We start from the raw sequence: 20,739 nt of genomic DNA on the forward strand, positions 1-20,739 counted from the left end.
GTGGGATTTCACAGGGACGTAAATGTCCTTCTGATCTGCCCGAGTTTTGTTTCTGTAATGCAAGCCTCCTGCCGAGGCCACGTGGAGTACCGCGCGTACATCCGAGTCAACAGCGCTTCTTCCAGATGCTCGAGGCGGGTTGGGGAGGGGTTCGTGTTGCTCTCTAAAGATGGAGGTAGAGTGGGTGGTTGCGCTGCTATTGAAAATGGGGGTGGGGGGACAGTTTTAGAAGCTAATCTCCATCCTCCACACACACAAAAAAATCTATGCTCACCTCAGAATAAAGCGGCTCCTCTGAGTTACGTAATGCCCAGGAAAAAGCAGTTTTGAAATAGCACACCACTGCAGAGGGGGAAGGGGAGCAGAAATTAATTCAATCAATGAAATAATACATGGAGTCAGCCTTGTAATCCATCTTACATGAAAAGCCAAAGTTTGGTTTCTAGTTTCTCTGGAAGAGGGAGGGAAGCATGCTGAAGGGAATCGGGGTGATACAGTATTTATGACTGTGCAGTTAGTGAATGAGAACTATCCACAAGTGACTATTCAATATTCTAATAAGAGGAAGAGCCAAAACGAGGAGCTTTAGGACTGCAACGTTGGCAGTGGGAGAATTTCTGATTTGCCATAAGATGAGCTTTGGCAGCATCTGTACGTATCATACAGCTGAGAAATATTTCATGAAAATAAAATTCTGATTAAAAGAGACCTATGAGGCCTGATTTGCATGTAGTTGGATGTCTGGGAAAAGGAATATGTTTTTATGTGTTTTGGTCTGTCATCCACATGAAAACTCTATTTAAATATCACTAAAACTAATTATTTATGCAAATCTCCGACCAAGGTGGAGATTTGAGAAAACTCACATTTTTGTGTTTGTGTGTTTACATGGGAAAACACAGACTTGGGGTCCAGTCCGCGACACATAACGTGCCAATATAACCACAGTTCTCAATGAACGCCGCCTCGTGTGTTAATAATTATTCTGATACGCTATTTAAAAGTAGTTCAACCAATATATTTGTCAATACAAGTAAACGTCCTAGTGCTTTGTTTAATTCCCAACAGGAAGACGTGGTTTGTTTGAAGCAGTGTGGTTGGCAAAGCAGATTATCGCTTTGCGCTACACTGCCCCCTGCAGGTTTGGTGTGTTTAAAACAACGTTTAGGCTCGAGTTTGTGTGGGTGGTGGATGGAAGCCTTTCTGAAATGATCCCTGTGTATAATATTATTATTTTTTAAACAATGTGGCAGAGGTATTTCTTTTTGTAAGGTCAAAAATAAGACATTCTTCACTCTTTACGGGGTTTATGTCTAAGGTCATCACAAAATACAAGCCAATTAGGAGTTATGTAAATGAGAATAATAATTTAGTAAGAATATTAGTTTTCATGGATTTTGGTAAACCGTCCAGCCTTTATTGTTTACTTCCATTTAATTTTAGTTTCAAATGATCTCATAAGTTTCTGTATTGCAAAACCGAAATCCTGAAATTGTTTTCATAGTGCCAGGATGTGAAGAGATTCTTGTAGTTTTAGTTTAAAAATGTATCTTATAAAACCACTTGTAATCTTTGGAAATTACCGTCCCCCAAAAAGATTATATTCAGAGTTTCTGTGCAGGTAGGATTGGGTTCATAACTGACTGTGAACATGAAGGATCAAGTCAGTAACGACGTCCCATTAAAAATCACTACTTTTGCATGGAAATGAAAACTGGTTCACGTCATTAAAATAAAGACTAGATACAAAATCAAGGTGATTTAATTGGAATTTAAAAAAAAAACCATAATGTGCTGGTTTTATCTTTAAGTTAATCCAAGGCTTTGTTTTGAATAAGCAATCATATTTTACTTTGTGTTTTTCAATTATTCAAGTCGGTCCCTGAGAAACGACTCCGGCTGCACATCGACGCATGACTAATGTGTGGAAACCACCCTTCAGAATTGAAACAGAGAGTATTTAAGTGCTCATGATTACAATGGGGAGTCCTCAGGGTATGCTAATTGATGCTAACCCACTTACGCCATTATGGATTTGACAAGCTGGCTATTTGAGGCGAGAGATTTTTTACCAGCTCAGATCCAGAAGTGGAAAAAGACACATTTGCTGCTTTACGGAGGAGTTTATTGCTGCTTGTTTTGTCTTTTCGCCTTTCTGCTGCACACTCAGACCCAGATTGGGATTTCATCACTCGGTGTGATGTGTCACGTTATCAACATCAAGAAGACCTCTCGCATTACCATAACTTACATCAGAATTTAACATCACTGAGTGGGCGAGTGTCTCCGCTGCGGTTTGACTTTTAGGATTTGGGCTGGTTAGTTTTGTAGTATTTCGGCGTACATCCAGCCTCTCGTGTTCTCCAATGTCCACGCTTCCCAGCAGAACGAGAAGAACAGGCAATAAAGATGTCAATGTTGGATCCAAAAGCAGCACACTAGATAGACTGCCTCTATTTACTGGAATGGAAAATGGGATTTTTAAAAAATTTTTTTTATTTCCCTTCCAGGCATTTTCTGCCTTGACGTTTGATCATGTATTCCTTATTCCACTGAGATCTGGATTTATTGGGACCATCTCATTCAAGGCTCTCGTCTTATAGCTCTGCTCAGCACTGTAATCCAGCAACGACAGAAGGAGCCAGTAAAATGCTTGACATGTATAGCACCACAATGAATTGTGCTGCAAGGTGTAGCAAGATGGATAGCCCATGCTCGAGCTTTTGCTTACACCCAGAATGGCTGTAAATTAAAAAAAAAAAAAAAGTACCAGATCCTTCATTGGAAACTCAACCTCTATATTTGAGGATCTGGAGACTTTAATTCAGAATCCACTTTATTAGCCAGCTTGATTGCCAGTATAATTTTTCATTTGCATGACATGCAGGTTTTCTCCTCGGATTGGTGGTCAGTTGGACCCCAGCACCACAGATCCAGGCTTATCTGGCTTTCCAGGAACTTGATTACACCCATCGCTACCTCAGTTCCTATGAGGAAGCCGTTGAGGTTGTAATTGTTGACCGTGAATCATTTACAGTCTTTTGTAATTATGATCCCACCGATGATTGCATACTGTGTAGGCAATTTCACATGACTTCAAATAGGACGAGTGGCAGTAAGAAAATGATTAAGAAGATGAAATGCCATAAGAAGTCGTATTTGTAGTTTGTCAAGACACAGCTGCATGGAGTTTGATTCCCGAACTTAAAACGTTTGCTGTATGCCTAGCCGATACCTCTCTAAGTACTGTAAAAAAACAAAAGAAGTTGCACCACAAAATGCCTGCATATATGTAAAAAAAAAAGACCAAATAACACTCAGGACAAGTCAAGAGACTTAATTGGGGAATAGTGTAGACCAGGGTGAGGTTATGAAATAATTTCCCAAACTTTGAATGTTGTCCTGTCCCCCATCTGAAAATGAAAAGAGTATATGGGACAACTCCAAGCCTACCAACACATGGCTTTCCACTTAAACTAGCTTTGTCAGACAAGGAGGACGTTCATTTGGAGAGGCAACCAAAAGACCTGTGGTCACTCTGGAGGAGCTGCAGTGAGCCGTTTTGTGATGTTCTTCATGTACTCTAACATTTACACCCAGCTCTTCAGTTAAACCGTAACAATTTTGTTGTGAACAGTGGTTCGTTTTCGCAACACCAGAGACTCTCACACCGGCACTTTTTGAAACCTGGCACCGCAGAAAAAGTACCACAAATAAGTGTGAACTGCTCCACGGGTGTGAAAGCACACATGCTAGAAATGCACTACTTCAGGGTTTATGGTAGGCCTGAATGGGCCGATAACAACAAAAACAATTGCAGATAGCATAGTGCTGTGTTGTGCTTCTTAGCCTGTTCAGTTTAGTTTATTTCTGATAAGGAATACATATGTTACATAAGCATTTTGTTCATGCACATTCTACGACATGCTAAAACGCAGTGCCGTTTAGTAGGTTGGCATAACTGCATTTGACGCTAGGCGTCTCGGTGGCGCTGTCTAAACAGGGAACTTTTTGCCAATCTGAAAAACCGTCAGTTTCTAGGCAGTGATCTTGTGTAAACAGAGCTAAACGTAGCTCTGTGTTTTACAGAATTGGGGCAAGAGTAAAGCAATTGTTTAAAGAAAAAACAGTAGCCCTTTATTTACATTGCCACAAGCTAACCGAAGGTGCTCTTGAAGGGAAAATGGATAGAGCAAAGTACAGTGTAGCTCTGGAGGAACCCCTGGGTGTCAAACTTCAGCTCTTGGACTGCAGCCTCTTCTAATGCTGGTTTCCCCACTAAATGGCCGAGGCTGCACATTAGAACCGTAAGAGTGGAGATTTCATTGCTCATTAGTTCAGGTTGTTTTCTGCCTGCTGCTAAGATTGAGAGCCCCTCCACTGCAGACACTTAACTTCTGGCTGTGAGCCTTTTTCCATTTTGCCTATTGACGAGGCTCGTGTGTATTACCACTCGTCAAATGTGATGTCATCAGCTCGGTTGTTGCCAGGATAACCCTGACTTTTCGACTTTTCACAAATTTATCACTTGTTTTGTTTTGTTTAATCGTTTGTTTGACACGTATCATGAAGATATATAATCATTTTCTTATTTAAATTAATGGGAATTGTTTAATTCAATCACAAAGCTGCTTGTTGTGCTTGAGAAATCGTTTCAAATTTATTCTCAAACTTTCTAAATGGACTCTGTGTTTTTATCGTCTTTGTTAAAATTTTGTCTAACTAAACAGTGTTGTCATGCCAACGTGAAGAAACAATAAGCAAAAGTCTTGAGAATACCTGCCAATACCAATACTTTCTATAAATACAATATCACTTCCATGTTATACCGGGAAAATGCTTGAATATTTCATGTTACTCTTGACATAACTTCAACTTAATTTTTTTCTTATTGAAACTGTAATTAAAAGATGTATGAAAATTAATTATTAAAATGTCATTTTGATAAATAACATACAGGTTAGACCTGCTTAAAGAGCCTAAACAATTTTTTTTTTAAAACACCTAGAGCAATTTTATTTTCCACTCATCTGTCACACAGAGTTATGTGACAGCAGGATGTGTGTGTGTGCTGGTGTGTGTCTCTTGAGGGGTGTCCTGCCGAATCAAACGCTGTGGAGTAAAAATTTAACGGATCGGATGTGTGTGTCGGAGCATCGGTGTGTTCATGGAGAAAACCGAGCGAACGTGCGATCGTACGAGCAAAAGTCCGGCCTAATAAGGCGAACTTAAAGCGCACAGGAAGGGTCAGGGTGAAGGATTTTTGAAGACCTGGTAGCGAGGGCGTGAATCCATGTGTGAGGATGTCTGATGATGAGTGTGGGTCCTGCGGGGCTCCCTGTCCAAGGTTGATGTGATTTACCTGGACAGGGAGAATAACCTCACTTCTGACCCTGTTCCTGTTGAGATGTTATTACGTCTAGAAAAAATAAGAAAAAAAAATACTCAAAGCTTCGTTTTCTAATTTTCCCTATTGGCTATGACTGACTGAGCGATGTATTATTAGACATGAAAGCTGGTAGTGTGAGTAGAATGTTTGAAGAAGCTCGTTGTACGAAGTAATGCCTTAAAAAAATGAAAAAACTTAGCAAGCAATCCGCAGACGCTTTGAGGTCATGTTTTGTTGTAGTTTACATCCTTTAAAACAGGATTAACTCACGTGAACATGAACATGCCACCTTCGTAGCTTCTTTTAGCTGTTCATGGCTAACACGTAGCAGCAGTGATTAGAAACAGCTGAACGTCAAATTGTTCTACTCAGTCTCGTTAGGGTTAGTTTTATTTATGGTTAGATAAAAAATAAATTGTGTTTTTGCTATCAAGAACATTCTATATTAAATAGAGATTGTTGACTTGCACGTCGTGCAAACAACGAATATGAATTTAGGTGTTTATTAGATTAGCAAAATTAGTTTGGCGTCAAACTGCTCACATACTGTATATGTGAGCAGTCTGTCCACAGCTATGTTTTCCTCAACATTATGTTTCTCTCCAAATGTCACAGTAAACTAAGATTCGCAATATCGTTTGTTAGGAGACGTTAAGACAGTGATATCACCGCACAGCTGCAGATAAATCATCTTCTGTTTATATATTTATGAAAAAATTAAGCCACTGTTGCCAACAACAATTTCCCTAAAATTATTTCTTCAGAGAATGGATTATGATCAAATAAAACAAAATCTGAAAACCGTAAAAACTTTTGTACTTGTAGAGGACAAAAGAAGAAGAAGAAGAAGAAGAAGAAGAAGAAAAGAATTGCAGTAGAGAATTTTGGTAGACTTTATGTTCACAAACAACACCTGATATTGGTTCCTTTTGTGTCAAAAATGTGTTATCAGTTAAATTATTAATTAAAATAATGTTTGAGATTACTTTAATTTTAATTCAATCTCATGCCTGAAATCCTTCAAATAAAAGCATGTTGTACAAATGTCTTGTATCCCATAAACAAGTTTACGAGAAAGATGTTTGATTAGGATTGCGACGAACAAAGTCAAAAGACAAATGGCAGTGACTCCTTCAGCATTTTAATCAGCCGTACGCGCGCGTGTGTGTGTGTGTGTGTGTGTATCCAAACACACTAATTATGTATTATAGGCCTTAATGAGGGATGGCACTGATTGTCAAACATTAACTCATCTCCCTCTGAGCCAATCAACTTTTCATTTGCTCTTTGTGGGTTGGAATTAATGCACTGGCTGCATCTGCAAGAAATCCGTGCTTCGCAATCGCGACACAATTTAACAAACACACTCAAACATTTACGGAGAAGTAGCAATAATCAATTTCATGTGCAAACCATGGTGAAAAACTCAGGAAGCTGCCCCATTATGGTTTGTTTTCTGACAACGTAAAAAGGGGATCGTAGTGACTTACCGGAAGCTTCCAGCTTTTCATGAATGTTTTATCAGGCAACGGCAAACAGAGAGAGAGACACAGCTCCAGCGCGAGGGGTTTTTGGGGGATCATTTACTTCAAATGGAATCGAAATGACCTGTTAATATGTATACAGGGACCAGGTCTGGTTTCAAAGAGCCCAACAGCGTTGCTGCACCACCGTAACTAAACAAAGAAACTGCGCTTTGGTTTGAACACCAGCTGTACTTGTGCATTCTTTTAAGAAAAAAAAATAAATAAAGTGTCAGGTGGGATGCTTTCTGTGGTTACAGTACACACAACTACTTTATGGATGATGTTTCTTTAAAAGGTTTGGGTAATTTCAACAAAAATGTGTTTGTTTGTTTTTTGCTAAATCCAGCTTGAAGGCTCAATTGTGTTTAGCTCATCTAAATATTCAATCTTCCTTTATTGTTATTTTACATTAAAAAGAAGCTCTCTTCACACAGGGACACACCAGTTAATGTTATAAATTTCACACGCTTTGTGACTAAATACGGCTGTTGCTATAACCACCAACATGGAATCAGTTCAACACACCACAGTGAACAGAAGGTCCCAACACCTTCTGGTTAGTGTGGTGAGGTTCACTCAGCTATATTTTCTCTCGAATGGGGTGAGGTGACAAAACCATAAAATTATACTTGCCAAAAAAAAAAAAGGGACATGTATATATTTATACATGTATATGTATACGTGGTCAGTCACAACATCTGAGGCTCTTAAACATTATATCTAGAAATGGGCATCACTACTGAATAATACACAGACATTACTTTGCCACAGATATCACAGTACGGACCCAATCATTACATTACTTAATCTCACTGTTTGCTAACCAGATGCTTCACTCACTCTGGCATACTAAACGCTCGAAATCGACTGAGAATAATTGTCTGACCACTTGAGGGCTCTCATTAAGCTTTGAGATTTAATTCACAGACCTTCAATAGATTTTTAAGAGTAAAAAATAAAGAAAAAAGGCAGGAATGTCATAAACAAGTTATGCACTCTGTCTTGAATCACTTTACTGTGAATTCCACACCATTGATTCTGATTCACATACACTATTTAAGGAGTGAATGAAAAGCAGGACATAGACTTCAAAGATATGACTGTATCACTGTTCAATAATTCCACAAATTCATTGACGTACGTTTAGATTCAAGATGTAAGATGACAGCAGAAAAGTCGGTACTTTTCTTGGATCTGTGTATTCAGTTCAACAGTAACTTATTCAAAGCTGTCATGCTGATTAATATTCATGTCAAAGAACATAAGGAGAGTGAGCCTACATGTCATCATTACTTGTGAGTTGAAGAAAAATGTGGAAAAATGTTTCTAGACTTTTTTTCCTCATCACATTTTCTAAAGGTTTTATCACTCCATCATCCCACACGTTGGTCCCTCCGTCCATTTATCTTTATTTTGAGATTTTTTTTACTGTAGAAATATTTGTCACAAATTTGAGAAAATAAAATAAAAACAATTCCTTCTGTAAAACCTTCAATACAATCAGTTTATGTATTCTAGTGGAATACCTAACTGGACTCTATTTTTAGCTGGTAATCACTAATTTAGATGGAGGGGGGGGAAGAGGAACAAAAATAAAAGGAACCATAGAAAGGCTGCATAAAAGCCGAGAGCAGAAAACTGGGACAGCACGCTGGGTTGTATCTGAAACCAATAAAGACTGCTGGCGAACTACACAACTTAACAAAAAGAAAAAGGAGGTGTCCTCTATATTTAGATAAGAGTGAATGATTTGTCAGGATAAATAAAGAATAGATCATCAGTAGATGTGTGCGGCCGCTGCTGCTGATCTTTGATGTCACTTCTTTCCAAACACCCTCAGCCTGATGTGATTAGGAACGCTCACAGTATACAGTATATACATGATTTTCTTATCTTTTTTTTGTTACCTTTCTATTATGTAATTACATTTTGGTGCCGAGCAGCTGCGCGGCTTCAAACAGACGTTAGCGCACATCCACATGTTGTGCTCTTGGCTCGGTTTCTGCTGCACAGACACATCCCTCTCCGGGCTTTAATTGGACTATAGTGATTTGGTTGATCCAGAGGAGCGGCCGCGGCCAGCCGGGGCAGGTTTATTAGCCTCCATCAAAGAGCCTTGATCATCTGAGGTTACATGGCGGTACATGACTCCTGCAGACCGTTTCACCTCTGATCTGAGCGCCCGTGGTGGGATGCTACATCCTCAGACATGATTTCTGATTCTTAAACTCATTTGAAGCATGCACACCGTTTCGTGGCCTGCATGAGCTGCTGTGCTGTCTTGCTGCAGTCTGTGTTCTTTTGCTTTCCTAAACCAATTGTGGCTGAAATCAAGGTGTTTTTTCATGACAGAAGAGCACAGTGGTGGACGATGGTATCAGTTAATGATGTGATAAGTTAAAATAAGCTCGATAATTTCCAATCTGAATTTTAAGACTTTTTGAAGGGTACTTTTGTTTGGAGAGACATCATAATTCATTCTATTCATGGTTTTAGATATAAGCAGATTAAATTTTTGTTTTATTTACTGTTTTTAGTTGTTGTGTTTTATGTTGGATATTTAAAATATCTTCCAGTTCCAATACTAAATGTTCTTTACAAAAATTATAGTTTCTTTGTTTTATATATTACCTGAAGATGGTCTAAATTCAACAATATCATAATTTATTGTAATAATTAAAAGGACAATTTATCATCCAGCAAAATTAGCTATTGTGGCAGGCCTATTCACATCACTTTATATTCATAGTTTATCCCATTAAAGATACATCTATAGATGCATAAATGTATGCAAATCAGCACATAATTGTGAAGAGGAAGGAAAATGCGACTTGGTTTGCAGTTTCTTTTTTTCTACAAATAAAAACTCAATTGGATTTGGAACTGGACTTTGACTAGAACCCTGTAAAACATGGCAAATTTATTTAGTTTATTTAATCTAAACCACTGCACTGTAGCTCCGTTGCTGGTTTTAGGTAATATTTTAGTGAGATTAAATTACACACAAGCTGCTCTCTTTAGATTTTTATTTCTTGAAACCATTACTTTTGTGTAATTCACTTCCACTTCACATTAATGACCTACTTTCTGTTGCTCTGTTCTAATGAAATATTTTAACGTGTGTGGTCGTAATACGTCAAAATGTGTAAAAAGCTCAATGAAAATGAATACTTGCAAAGTACATTAAGTCTCCCTTATTTAGTACATGTGTGACTAATAACGTCAGTGAAGCAAAAAAAAAAAGAAGAAGAAGAAAAAAAAAAACGCATCCGCTTCACTGCTTCTCCCTGAGAATCTCCTGGAAGCTACAACTGGGAAGTATGTCAGCGGTTCCTCAGCTTCTGACCATGCAAGCTGGTTTATGAGTTACTCAAATTTTTGAACACGAAAGGTTGTGATCGGATAAGACCGTGAAGGGTTTTCAATTATCAATATAAATACATGTGACACCCGCAGCGTTATTGCTGTGTATACGCAGAAGCTGCGTGTGAAATGAATGACTTCCGTCTTAAAATAGACTGCGGACTGTACGTGTCAGTTTTGGTTCTTGTTATTGGCTCTGTATAGAGAAAAGTGCAGCGTTTTATTCAATCCAAAAACATTCTTTCAAATGTCATCCCATCACGTTGTCATCCAATTCGAGCCATCTCATCCAGCTGTACGAGTCCAACCAATCGCATTGAGTTGTTGATTTTCCACTCCCGTCATTCTGAGCAAGAAAGAAAGAAACGTTCAACAAAACCAAGGTCACACTGTTAAAACACAAAACCTCACCAAGTGTTTTTGGTCTAGTTTCTAGTGCAAATACCTTAGTGCACTTGAAAGAAGACAGAACTGACTTACAAATAACTTTTCTGCAAGATATAAGAGCTTGTTTCAAGAAGATACTAGATAATTTTTTAATGTTGATCAGAAACTACTAGCTCCACTGCCAAATAACTTCACTTATAACTTATTTCCTGCTAACAAGTTACTTGTAAGTTAGTCTTGTCTTGTTTCAAGAGTACAAAAATAGTTGCAGTAGAAACTAGATCAAAAATACTTTATAACATTTCATGTTTTTGCAGCGGATAACGAGCAACAATCTGATGTAAGTCGCAGTAAGACGCATAACTACTAGAAGAGGAGTACTTTCTACGGATGAGAAAATTCAGAAAGAGAACTGAGCAAACAGCTTCCATCCCTGATGACGGTTTCTATCACACACTTTCTTCAAGAAATGGTGTGAGAGCTGCTTTCGTTGCTATCTTTGGCTTAGAGACACGCAGAGATAGACACGAGGTGGCGCTAGAGTTCCTGTCCCTTTTCCTCTGGACAAAAAGTGCCCTGAAACAAGTGTAGTGACCTGTAAAAAAAAAATCTCACACACTATAGGTGTGTGAGATTACAGCATCACTATAGGTGATGCCATATGTTTTTCCTTTCCTGGTTGTTAAGGAGTAAACACCCAAATATCCTCTTAGAGTCTGACACTCCCATATAGCTGATCTCACTCCTATGAGTATTAACAAATCTAATTCATGTTCTTTAGTTTTGTACAGATGGTCATTTGAGTTTGTGAAACTGTGACTCATAAAGTCAGCGAAGCCAAAATATTGTAGCCCCTCGCTTGCTTCTCCCGCCCTTCACCCTGGAGAGTCTCCTGAAAGCCACAACTGGAAAACCTCCAGATATCCTCAGCAGCTTCTGCACACGCTGTACCTTCAAACCGGCATCCAGATGTCGTACACGACCTTCATTAGTGGAGAGATCAGTATTCATAACGTCTGTGCGTCAAAGCGTTAGCGGAAGACGGGAGAACCTCTGACCCATAAATGGGTCGTTCACACGTTTCAGGCTGCAGCACTGAAAAGAACGAGCATTGATAAATTAGGACTAAACGTTATCTATGTACGCACACTCGTGTCTTTTTTTTTTTTGTCTTTTTAAAGCTATTATGCTACAAGGTTATATTAAAATGAGGTTTAGTGATCAACATTAGATGACTAATGAAATCAACTGGGAACACAATATTTGCTTGCATGACTTTTAAAAGATGTCCGTCTCAAATAGCTTTTATATAACTACTCTCTTTAAGAGCTACATCCATTATAGTTTCCAGTCTCTGGATCTTGTAAAGTTTTGACAGATGTCGGTCTTCCCGTAGCGAGTTGTCAGTAATTATTTACGTTAGGAGCAGGGGTGATGTCACACCATGTGTTTGAGAAAGTGGTCTGTGTGCAAAAAAAAAAAAAAAAATGGTGTTAGTAATATTACAGAGACAAAATGCTTGAAGAGTCGACACTTAGCATCTTTTGTACTCACCATTGTTTGTCCTTTTAGATGTGTGGGAGGAGCCAGCCCAGCACTTCCTGGTCAAATTGTATGATGTCACTGCTTGCATCATCAGATACAACCAAACGGAGGAGTTTCTTTCTTTTTGTTTTCTTTAAAGAGACCCTTTCGAGTTGCCCTGCCATAAATGCTTTAGTTTGCAGATCGTTTAGTTTGCAAATTAGATTAATAACCTTACTCCTGATTCTATGTTGAGATTTTCTTGCTCGGTGTGACCTGTCCTCTCATGGTGCAGTCTAACGAAGTGCAGGTGTGTTGCAAATCCTGCATAAAACCAATAAGAGTGTTTGGCAACTTGAGAAGGTCTTGGAACTGGCTGTTGATTCTGCTTTCTTCTCACCTTTTATTTATTTATTTTTTTTACCCCTTGACGATGCCACCTCACAAGCATGGTTAGCATTGCTACTGGTAAACGGCAGTTCCTTTTTGTTCACTACCTTTACTTAGGTTTTGTTTCTTTTTATGTCATTTTGCACAGCACCATACAGTCTCAGCAGATTCCCCTCAGGTTGAAATCATTCACTTCAATTCATTTTTGAAGCGACTTTGTGTGTTGTATTCACTCAGCAGATAAACTACTGCTGAGGAACACAATCTGCTTAGTGATTGTACACACTGTGATACCTTGGCACCCAAAGCAATTGGATTAGGATACGTTCAATGAGTTTTGTGGGGGGGTTTTCCCCCTGGATTTTGTCTACCAGACGTGAAGCTGTCATGTTTATATTTATAAAACATTTTAAAGAATGCACAGCGGCACACTGATGTGTTGCAGCTCACTTTTCAGCTTTTGCAGATTTTTTTTATTTTTTTTTTATTTTTCAGTGTTTTAATGACAGTTTAAAGTCAGTGCGTACAAGTTAATTAATGTTCTCCCGATGATCTGCAGCCGCCCACTGCTGCGAAGCCACACGGAGTCGCCACCTCCCACCACTCATCTGCTCCCTGCTGATATTTCTCTTTGATCGTAAGCTGCAGCCGACAAGCAAACAAACAAACTCTGCTCTGACGTCACGCAGCCGAACGTCAACTTGTTCCCAGCGGTCGGAAATGTTTTCGGATGCGACGACGACGGAAGTGTGGAAGTGTCACTCGTTTTCTTTTTCACCTCGCGACCCCACAGGAGCCAGCTCACCTAACGGGCTTTTCTGATAGTAAAAGCCACAGATGCTGATTTAAAAAGCAGCAGCTTCCAGAGCTCTGTGAGTTTGGAGCTGGGGGAAGGATGTTGGCCGGGACAACTTGATCCCTGGGTCTGTCCTCACCGTGCCACTGTTTACTCCATTTACTGGACGGAGCGGGGGACGTTGAGGAGGGGGGGGAGGGACAGGCCGGCTGTGTGACTGACCGGTATTGATCGTGGAGAGCTGGCTGCGGGGCAGATTTATCCATGTTACACATGTGATGCGTTTGGTGTGGATGAAAGTGTGCAGCCGTGACCTGGGAAGGGAAGCGTGGTGTGGAAGGGGGTCGTCGGGCGTGAATGAGCGACATTAAAGTTTTATTCAAGAGGTGAGAACAGGGATGATTCATCGCTAGCTCAAACATGTGCACAGTACAGGGTGAAGGCCTGAGCACAGCGGCGTTAATGTATGGGCCGTATATCAGTAATCGTACAAACCTAGTGATCAATTACTCTTGCGGTTAGGTAATGTTTTCTTTTTGTGTGCGTTTGGCAGAGCTCCGACTACTGTTTCTGCTTGAAGTACCTGAATTTTGCCCTGTTGCTTCTGGAAATGTTCATGAATTTTATGAGAATTTTATGAGACAGAATAACACAAAGGAGAAAAATATCTAAAAAGTGTGTGGTGTGAATCCCTTCTCACTCTGGGAATACCAACTGACTACCAAATTTAATTAGGTAATATTATCACTTTTATTTATTTTTTTTCATGGCGGGAAAACTTTTAGACGTAAACGTTGTTGAGGAAAGCCGCAGGAAAACCTGCTGTGCAGTTAGCCGTGTCTCAAAGGACATGCAGGTTTTTCTACAAATATATAACAGCAGAGGAGCTGTACACAAAACCATCCAGTGTAGTTTCAGATATTTGTCCGGAAATAATATAAAAATAAAAATCACATACCGCTTTTCTCCTTCAACAATTATTTACCATTTGAAGTGATTTTGTCCTTTTAAAATCTCCCAAAAAATATGTTTATGTGGCTAAAATGGTGGAGGTAAAGGGATATGGCCAATAATCTCCATTTAACTGGATTTACTGTAAAAAGGTTTGAATATAAAATTCTACTGTAACAACAGCTCAGGTTGTTCAGAAGTATTAGAAAATGCTGCCCTCTTGTGTCCAAACGTAGGATAACATTCAGTTTCTGGTCTTCTGTGATGTAAAAAAAAAAAAGTTAGATTAAAAAACTAAAACAATCTCTCTCTTTCTGTCCCAGGTTATGGACACGCTGTCCAAACTTTCCCACACGAGCATCGCACAGCAAACGGGAATCAGGTATGTCGTTTTTATTAAAAAAAAAAAAAAAAAAAAAAAAAAGAAGAAAACTGTGCACCTAACACTCAGTAAAACATCTTCTGATTATTTCACAAATAATAAATGTGCGTTTCCTCTCGCAGGCATTTTCCCACAGAGGAGCGCGTGGAAGACGAGGACATCTACAACCACCTGGAGGACCTGATCGAGTACGTTTCCTCCTCGAACACAAATGTCTCCGCTTCCTGCCGTTTTAAAACAAAAGAGCGTTTTGCTGACGAGGGCAGCGTTTGTTCCCTGGGTGTCGACTGGAAGGCAGCCACCTCCTCCGCTGCTCCCAGCGTGCGCTCAGTCTCCCCTCGCCGCCCCACAGCTTTTTCTCAGTTTACCACAAGTTGTGTGGGACTGGACTTTCGTCATTCGTTATTCACGCCCCATTTAGTGCAAGCTTTTGCAGATTTTTGTTGAATAACAGATTTTTTTAATTATTATTATTTGAAACGATACAGCTCATGCTATCCAGATCAGCCCGGCATGATTTTTACTCGTGAGGTTAATGTCCCGGGATCAGACAGAATAAGAGATTAAAATAATTACATCATTAACTTTTTTAGCTTCATGCTGGCACATTTTGAGACTTTTGAACTTTTCAAAAGTCAAAGAAAAATAGCCGTACAATGTAATCCACTCTAACTGCAAATAGGTCAGCGGGTAGAGTTATGCCTTCATCTAACCATAGCCAGACAACACATTGGCCTTTTTGTTATTGATTTTCGTCTGAGAATCGTTTTGGACTGAATATGAGCCGTCGGCTCGTCCACGGTTCCATTTTCAGTCGCAACGTTGCCAAAATTATTCAACTTTTCTGCATCGGTGGGTGTGCTGTGGTGGCGCAGGGGTTAAGCACAGTCCACATACGGAGGCCTCAGTCCTCAACGTGGCCGTCGCTGGTTCAATTCCTGGCCTGGCGACTTTTTGCCGCATGTCTTCCCCTTCTCTCATTACCCACCTTCCTGTCAACTAACTATCAAAGAAAGGCCACTAGAGCCAATAAAACCTTTAAAAAAACAAACAAACTCTGCATTGGCCAGAAAACTGAAATCTGTGCGCCCCGTTTCCTCCGTGAGACGTTCGAAGCCTCGGATAAACATCTCCACAAATTTCTCCCTGATCTATTAGAAGCATTGGAGTAAAAGGATCTGAAGCCAAACGCACGCCGCGCTTCGATGTAAACTGTTTTGAAAACTCAGCGTTTGCTTTTTATTTCACAATTACAGCTCTGGAAAAATTTGAGAGGCCACTTAAAATGATCAGGTTCTCTGATTTTACTTTTTATAGGTATATGTTGGAGTAAAATGAACATTGCTCTTTTATCCTATGAAGTACTGACAACTTGTCTCTGAAATTCCAAGCAAAAATTGTGTATTTATTTGCAAAAAATGAGAAATGGTGAAGAAAATGATGAAAAAGATGTAGTTCTTTCAGGCCTTGAAGAATTCAGAGAAAACAAATTATTCATTTAGAAACGACAATACTAATGTTTTAACTCAGGAAGTGTTCAGAAATTAATGTTTGGTGGAACAACCAGGAGGTTTTCAATGGGGTTCCGTGAAGTGGGCTCTTCATTTTTTTTCCAGAACTAGTGTTTGTCTAATTACATAAAATCCCCCATAAAATACACCAAACTTTGAAATGGTACCTTTTGTGTGCAGTTTAATTCTTCAGTCGCGCTATGAAGACGTTTTAGGATTGTAACTGAAGCCTGCGGGGGCAGATGAGTCCTCGGTAATAAAGATGTCGGGACGCCTCACAGTGATCTGCTCTATGTTTAGCGCTGACAGCTCCATTTGCACAGGAAGCAGCGGCAGAGATAAACCAGCCAGCCAGCTGCAGGATGAGGTCGGACACATTTAAAGTTTTCCAAACGTAAAAGCCAGAGCCAGAAATTTACATGCAAAAAAAAGAAATAGAAAAGCATGAAGACTGCTGACTTTGCAGAAATAATCCATCTGATCTGCAAAGAGAAACTTTCTAGATCTTTAAAAACCCGAAATGTAGCCATAAACTTCTGCTTTTCTCATCAGAATCTCCATTTACTTGTGAATGCGACTCGCACAGGCAGCAGAAAAATATCCATTTTATACACAGCATCTTTCTCGTAGTTGGACCGGCCCGAAATTTCCTGTGCAGTTTTAAATTACCAGTTGGTTAATAATAATAATGTATGTTGTAAATCTTTTTGGAAAGGAGAGCCGTGGCTAAGTCCAGCGTTATTAAACCACTGCCATGTTGGGGTGTAAAATTCATTTCAGGAAGGCTGAGCCTGATGGGAAAAAAATTTGTGAAAAGATAACAGAACACGAAAGGAAAATCGGTTTTATTAAAGTTGCGTTTAACAACTGATTTTTACTGGCAGATTTTTACTCCTTATGAATACCTACCAGCTTTTACATGTTTCCACTGGTGTGTCCATGGATTCTCTATCAGATTAAAGTCTGGACTTTGACTGGACCACTACAAAACATCAATATTACTTCCAGTGAGAAGAAACATGTTGGTAAAGTTAAGAGTGCCAGAGGTATTGCTAAAACATTAAACTGGAGGAATAATTAATCATTTTTGTTCAGTATGTTCTTAATCCCTTTCACACAGTTTGTGGTAAAAGGATACAAAAGACCTGTAAGAAATCTGTCAGAAAATCTAGATGCAGTTGAAACCATAAGTTTACATACTGCCGGATTGTTGGATAGACCAGGCCCAATGACGGATCCGGTCTATCCATTGTAGTTTAAAGAGATGGTAATAATTCAGTATGTAAACCTCTGATTTTGAAGACATTAAAACATAAATCTGACATATTCTTTCTCTCATTATAGTGACATTTAGCATTTAGAAATAATTTAGGTAATTCTGACAAAACAGCAGAAGTTTGGTCTGATCTCGCTCCAGATAGTGAGGGGGGGAACAAAAGCATATGAGTCTTTTTTTTCAGTATATGTAAACTTCTGTACTTAAATTATGACTTGGATTTGAAATTGCGTTACAACAACAAAAGATGAATTGATTCTGAAGCTTTTTATTCATTTTTAATAAGGATCCCACTACATGTGCCTCCCGCTGTACTCGCTGACCTTTTGTTCTTCAAGAAAGAACTATTTTATACCAAAGCTTAAGTCTAAGCTTTCCCTCCGACTTGCCCTCATGAACTCAGATGTGAGCATTAAGAAAATAAAACATGTAGGCTGCTCCGTAACTGCCTTCACACTCCCAAATTACCCAGCATCCTCTTCTGAAAGGATTTTGTGGCACGGCATCACAGGCCACAGCTGTAAAAAGCAGAACTTTGCGTGAGCCTTTTTGCGTGGATGGCGGGAGCCATTTTTCCACGCAACGTTGCGTGGATCGTCGGCAGCGTGACGCCGTGCGGCCCCGCTCACGCGCTCTGTGTGCGTCCACAGTGAGAACGGCGTGGAGGACGAGGAGGACCTGTACGCCTGCGTGTACGAGGACGAGGAAGGCGGCGAGATCTACGAGGACCTGATGAAGACAGAGGCCATCCCTCCTCCGGTTTGTGTTCCGTCTGTAACCTCCATCTCACGTCCAGATGGTGAAACGGTTTAAAAAAACAAAAAACACACTCCTGCTTTTGCAGATCAGACTAAATTTAAGCTAAATATCTCAATTTTCCACCTAATTAGTTTTCAAAGGGAAAACAGGCAGAAACATGATACATAATTTCATGCTTAGTTAATTTGCCACATTTTCTCCCTTTGGTTAAGCAAAAAAAGTTCTTTCATATTTGGCAGACACTTTAGTGAGCATGTGTAACCCCTGACCTCACTCTGGGGCTTGGATCAACTACATCTGGTTGGACGGTTTGTAAGCCCACAGCGCCGACACATAGTAACTGGCCTCTGCGTGTGCGTGTGCGCGTGCGTGTGTGTGTGTGGTGTGTGTGCGCGCGTGCGCGCGTGTGTGTGTGTGTGTGTGCAGGCGTTCCAGAAGCAGGCAGAGATCGACATCAGGAGTTGCTGCTTAACAGAGATCAAGCAGACAGAGGAGAAATACACCGAGACCCTGGAGTCCATAGAGAAGGTACGCTCACACCGACAAATGGAAGTCATTATGCTGCTCTGAACGAACCGTAACACAACACTGGTGATATACTTTGCACATCCTGGACCCAAAGAGTTAACGTCGGTAATGTTCCTTGGAAACACATGGAAGTGTTTATGCGTGTAGTTAAGGAAGATGTATTGAGTTTCTCACTTTCTACGTTGGAAGTTCAAACTGAAGGTGGTCAGAGTTTCAAATGATGGGGGGGGTCTATCATTATATGTACTGCTGTTTACTGACGGACTATATTTTGAACAGAGAGTAATGTACAATTTGTAATTTATAGTATTAACATGAACTTTTAATTTGTTTATGTCTTCTTGTTTCCCTTTAGTATAACTGTGGCCCCTTTCTCTAATGGGAAACAGAATTAACCTTGTAGATCTGGTGTGGATTTTCGGCAAAAATGAAATGAATAAATTTGCCTGTACCTGCAAACAAACTGGAAAAAAAAGAGAAAAAACTAAAATAAGAATTGTGAAGCACAAGGTTTGACAAGAACCTAAGGTGATCTTTGTACTGTTTCTAATGAAGACGATGGAAATGGAGACAAACAAAAAAAATCTCCAAATCACACCATCAGAAAACTGAAACAAAGGCTTGCACCAAGCATCTATAATGATCAATAAAATCTATTTGTATCCCAACTGGTAGAGAGTAAGGCACACCAGGGAAAAAAAAGCGTGAAAATCAGCATTTTCCCCACTAAATATTGGATTCAGGACTCTTCCGAGAATCTTTTTGCTGCGAGGCGACAAGGCTAAACACCCCAAACACGTACATAAAAAATATGAAGTTGTTCCCATTATCGCATCGCATGTCATAATTAAATCGCACAAAACCATAAAAACTATTTAAAATACAAGAAATTTGAAGTAAAGATCTGAATGTAAGCAAAACATAGCTTGCTTTATATATGACAGCTACTGAAATACATTTTTTCGAAAAGAATGACTACAGTAACTGCAAGGTATCGTAATTAAAACAACTTGCACCTAAATAAGCTTTACAAAAGGGGTAAATTATCGCTATTTGCCACTTCTAGCATAATATAATAATTTAAGTTTAATCAAAGTGTGATGGAGATCTCATTCAGCTGCTTTTATGAAAAAAATGGACATTTGTTAGATAAAAGTGGACCCCCTAATGGGTAGTTTCAAACATTTTCAAGAGCACTGAAAATCAATTGAATCTCCTTCTCTGCTGTATAATGTGACTCTGAAACAAACTCACTCCAAATAGGGGGGGAAAAAAATAATACATTTGCTGTCAAACAGTGGAACGAGTTTAAGAAGGACCAAGATTGTGTATCTTTCCACTCCGTGTTTTATTTTCTAAAATGGACGTAAAGGAAGATGAACTTTGGAAAGAGGAGTCTGGAACAATACAATTACTTTTTTTTTTTTTGTCAAAACTACATCTTTTCCATCTTACTCTGCATTTTCCCAGGACTGTAGGAGACCCAGCGGCTCCAGACCCCCAGCCAAAACCACTTGTCTTCTTCCCCTTGCGTATGTTCACGTCCACAAAAAAGGCCCTTGCCTGATTTCCCAGCGGAGAGCCTCGGTAGATGACTTTTGTTATGGTGAAATTTCGTTTGCGCTCCCCCTGCTCCATTGAGATGCAGAATTGACTGTGTGGTGGGAGTTTTCGGAGAGGGGAAATCATTAAATTGCACACTCTGAAAATGAGATTATTGCCGTGACCCAGACAGGCCTGGTTGTTTCTGCTTACTGCAGCTCTTTGCAGCTTGGCCTCCATAATACAATAGCGTCTCGTTCAAAATGACTCCCCCCACGTTCACTGGAGGAACGAGCTTTCATTCCCATGCGTTCTTTTCTCTTTCTGTTTCTCCCGCAGCACTTTATGATGCCCCTCACCATGTTTTTTTCTACGGTTGAGATGGAGAAGGTGTTTGTGAATATTCCGGTGAGTT

At 39.7% G+C, this 20,739-nt stretch overlaps 1 protein-coding gene across 7 annotated transcripts in view; it reads left to right on the forward strand.

The window, feature by feature from the left end:
* The window catches only part of vav3 (vav guanine nucleotide exchange factor 3), a 104,902-nt gene that overhangs the window by 37,669 nt on the left and 46,494 nt on the right, over window positions 1-20,739 (forward strand). For 3 of the 7 annotated variants that reach the window (XM_016678905.1, XM_007566589.2, XM_007566590.2), the window contains exons 3-7: window positions 14,650-14,708; window positions 14,831-14,896; window positions 18,146-18,254; window positions 18,681-18,782; window positions 20,664-20,732. In XM_016678905.1, the coding sequence (XP_016534391.1) occupies window positions 14,650-14,708; window positions 14,831-14,896; window positions 18,146-18,254; window positions 18,681-18,782; window positions 20,664-20,732 (405 nt within the window). Of the gene's footprint in view, window positions 1-12,556; window positions 12,658-13,071; window positions 13,217-14,649; window positions 14,709-14,830; window positions 14,897-18,145; window positions 18,255-18,680; window positions 18,783-20,663; window positions 20,733-20,739 lie in introns of those variants that run through there. The other 4 variants (XM_016678908.1, XM_016678909.1, XM_016678906.1 and 1 more) reach the window with 4 other exon arrangements.

Source organism: Poecilia formosa, unplaced genomic scaffold (assembly GCF_000485575.1).
Source record: "Poecilia formosa unplaced genomic scaffold, Poecilia_formosa-5.1.2 Scaffold193, whole genome shotgun sequence".
NCBI classification, from domain to species: Eukaryota; Metazoa; Chordata; class Actinopteri; order Cyprinodontiformes; family Poeciliidae; genus Poecilia; species Poecilia formosa.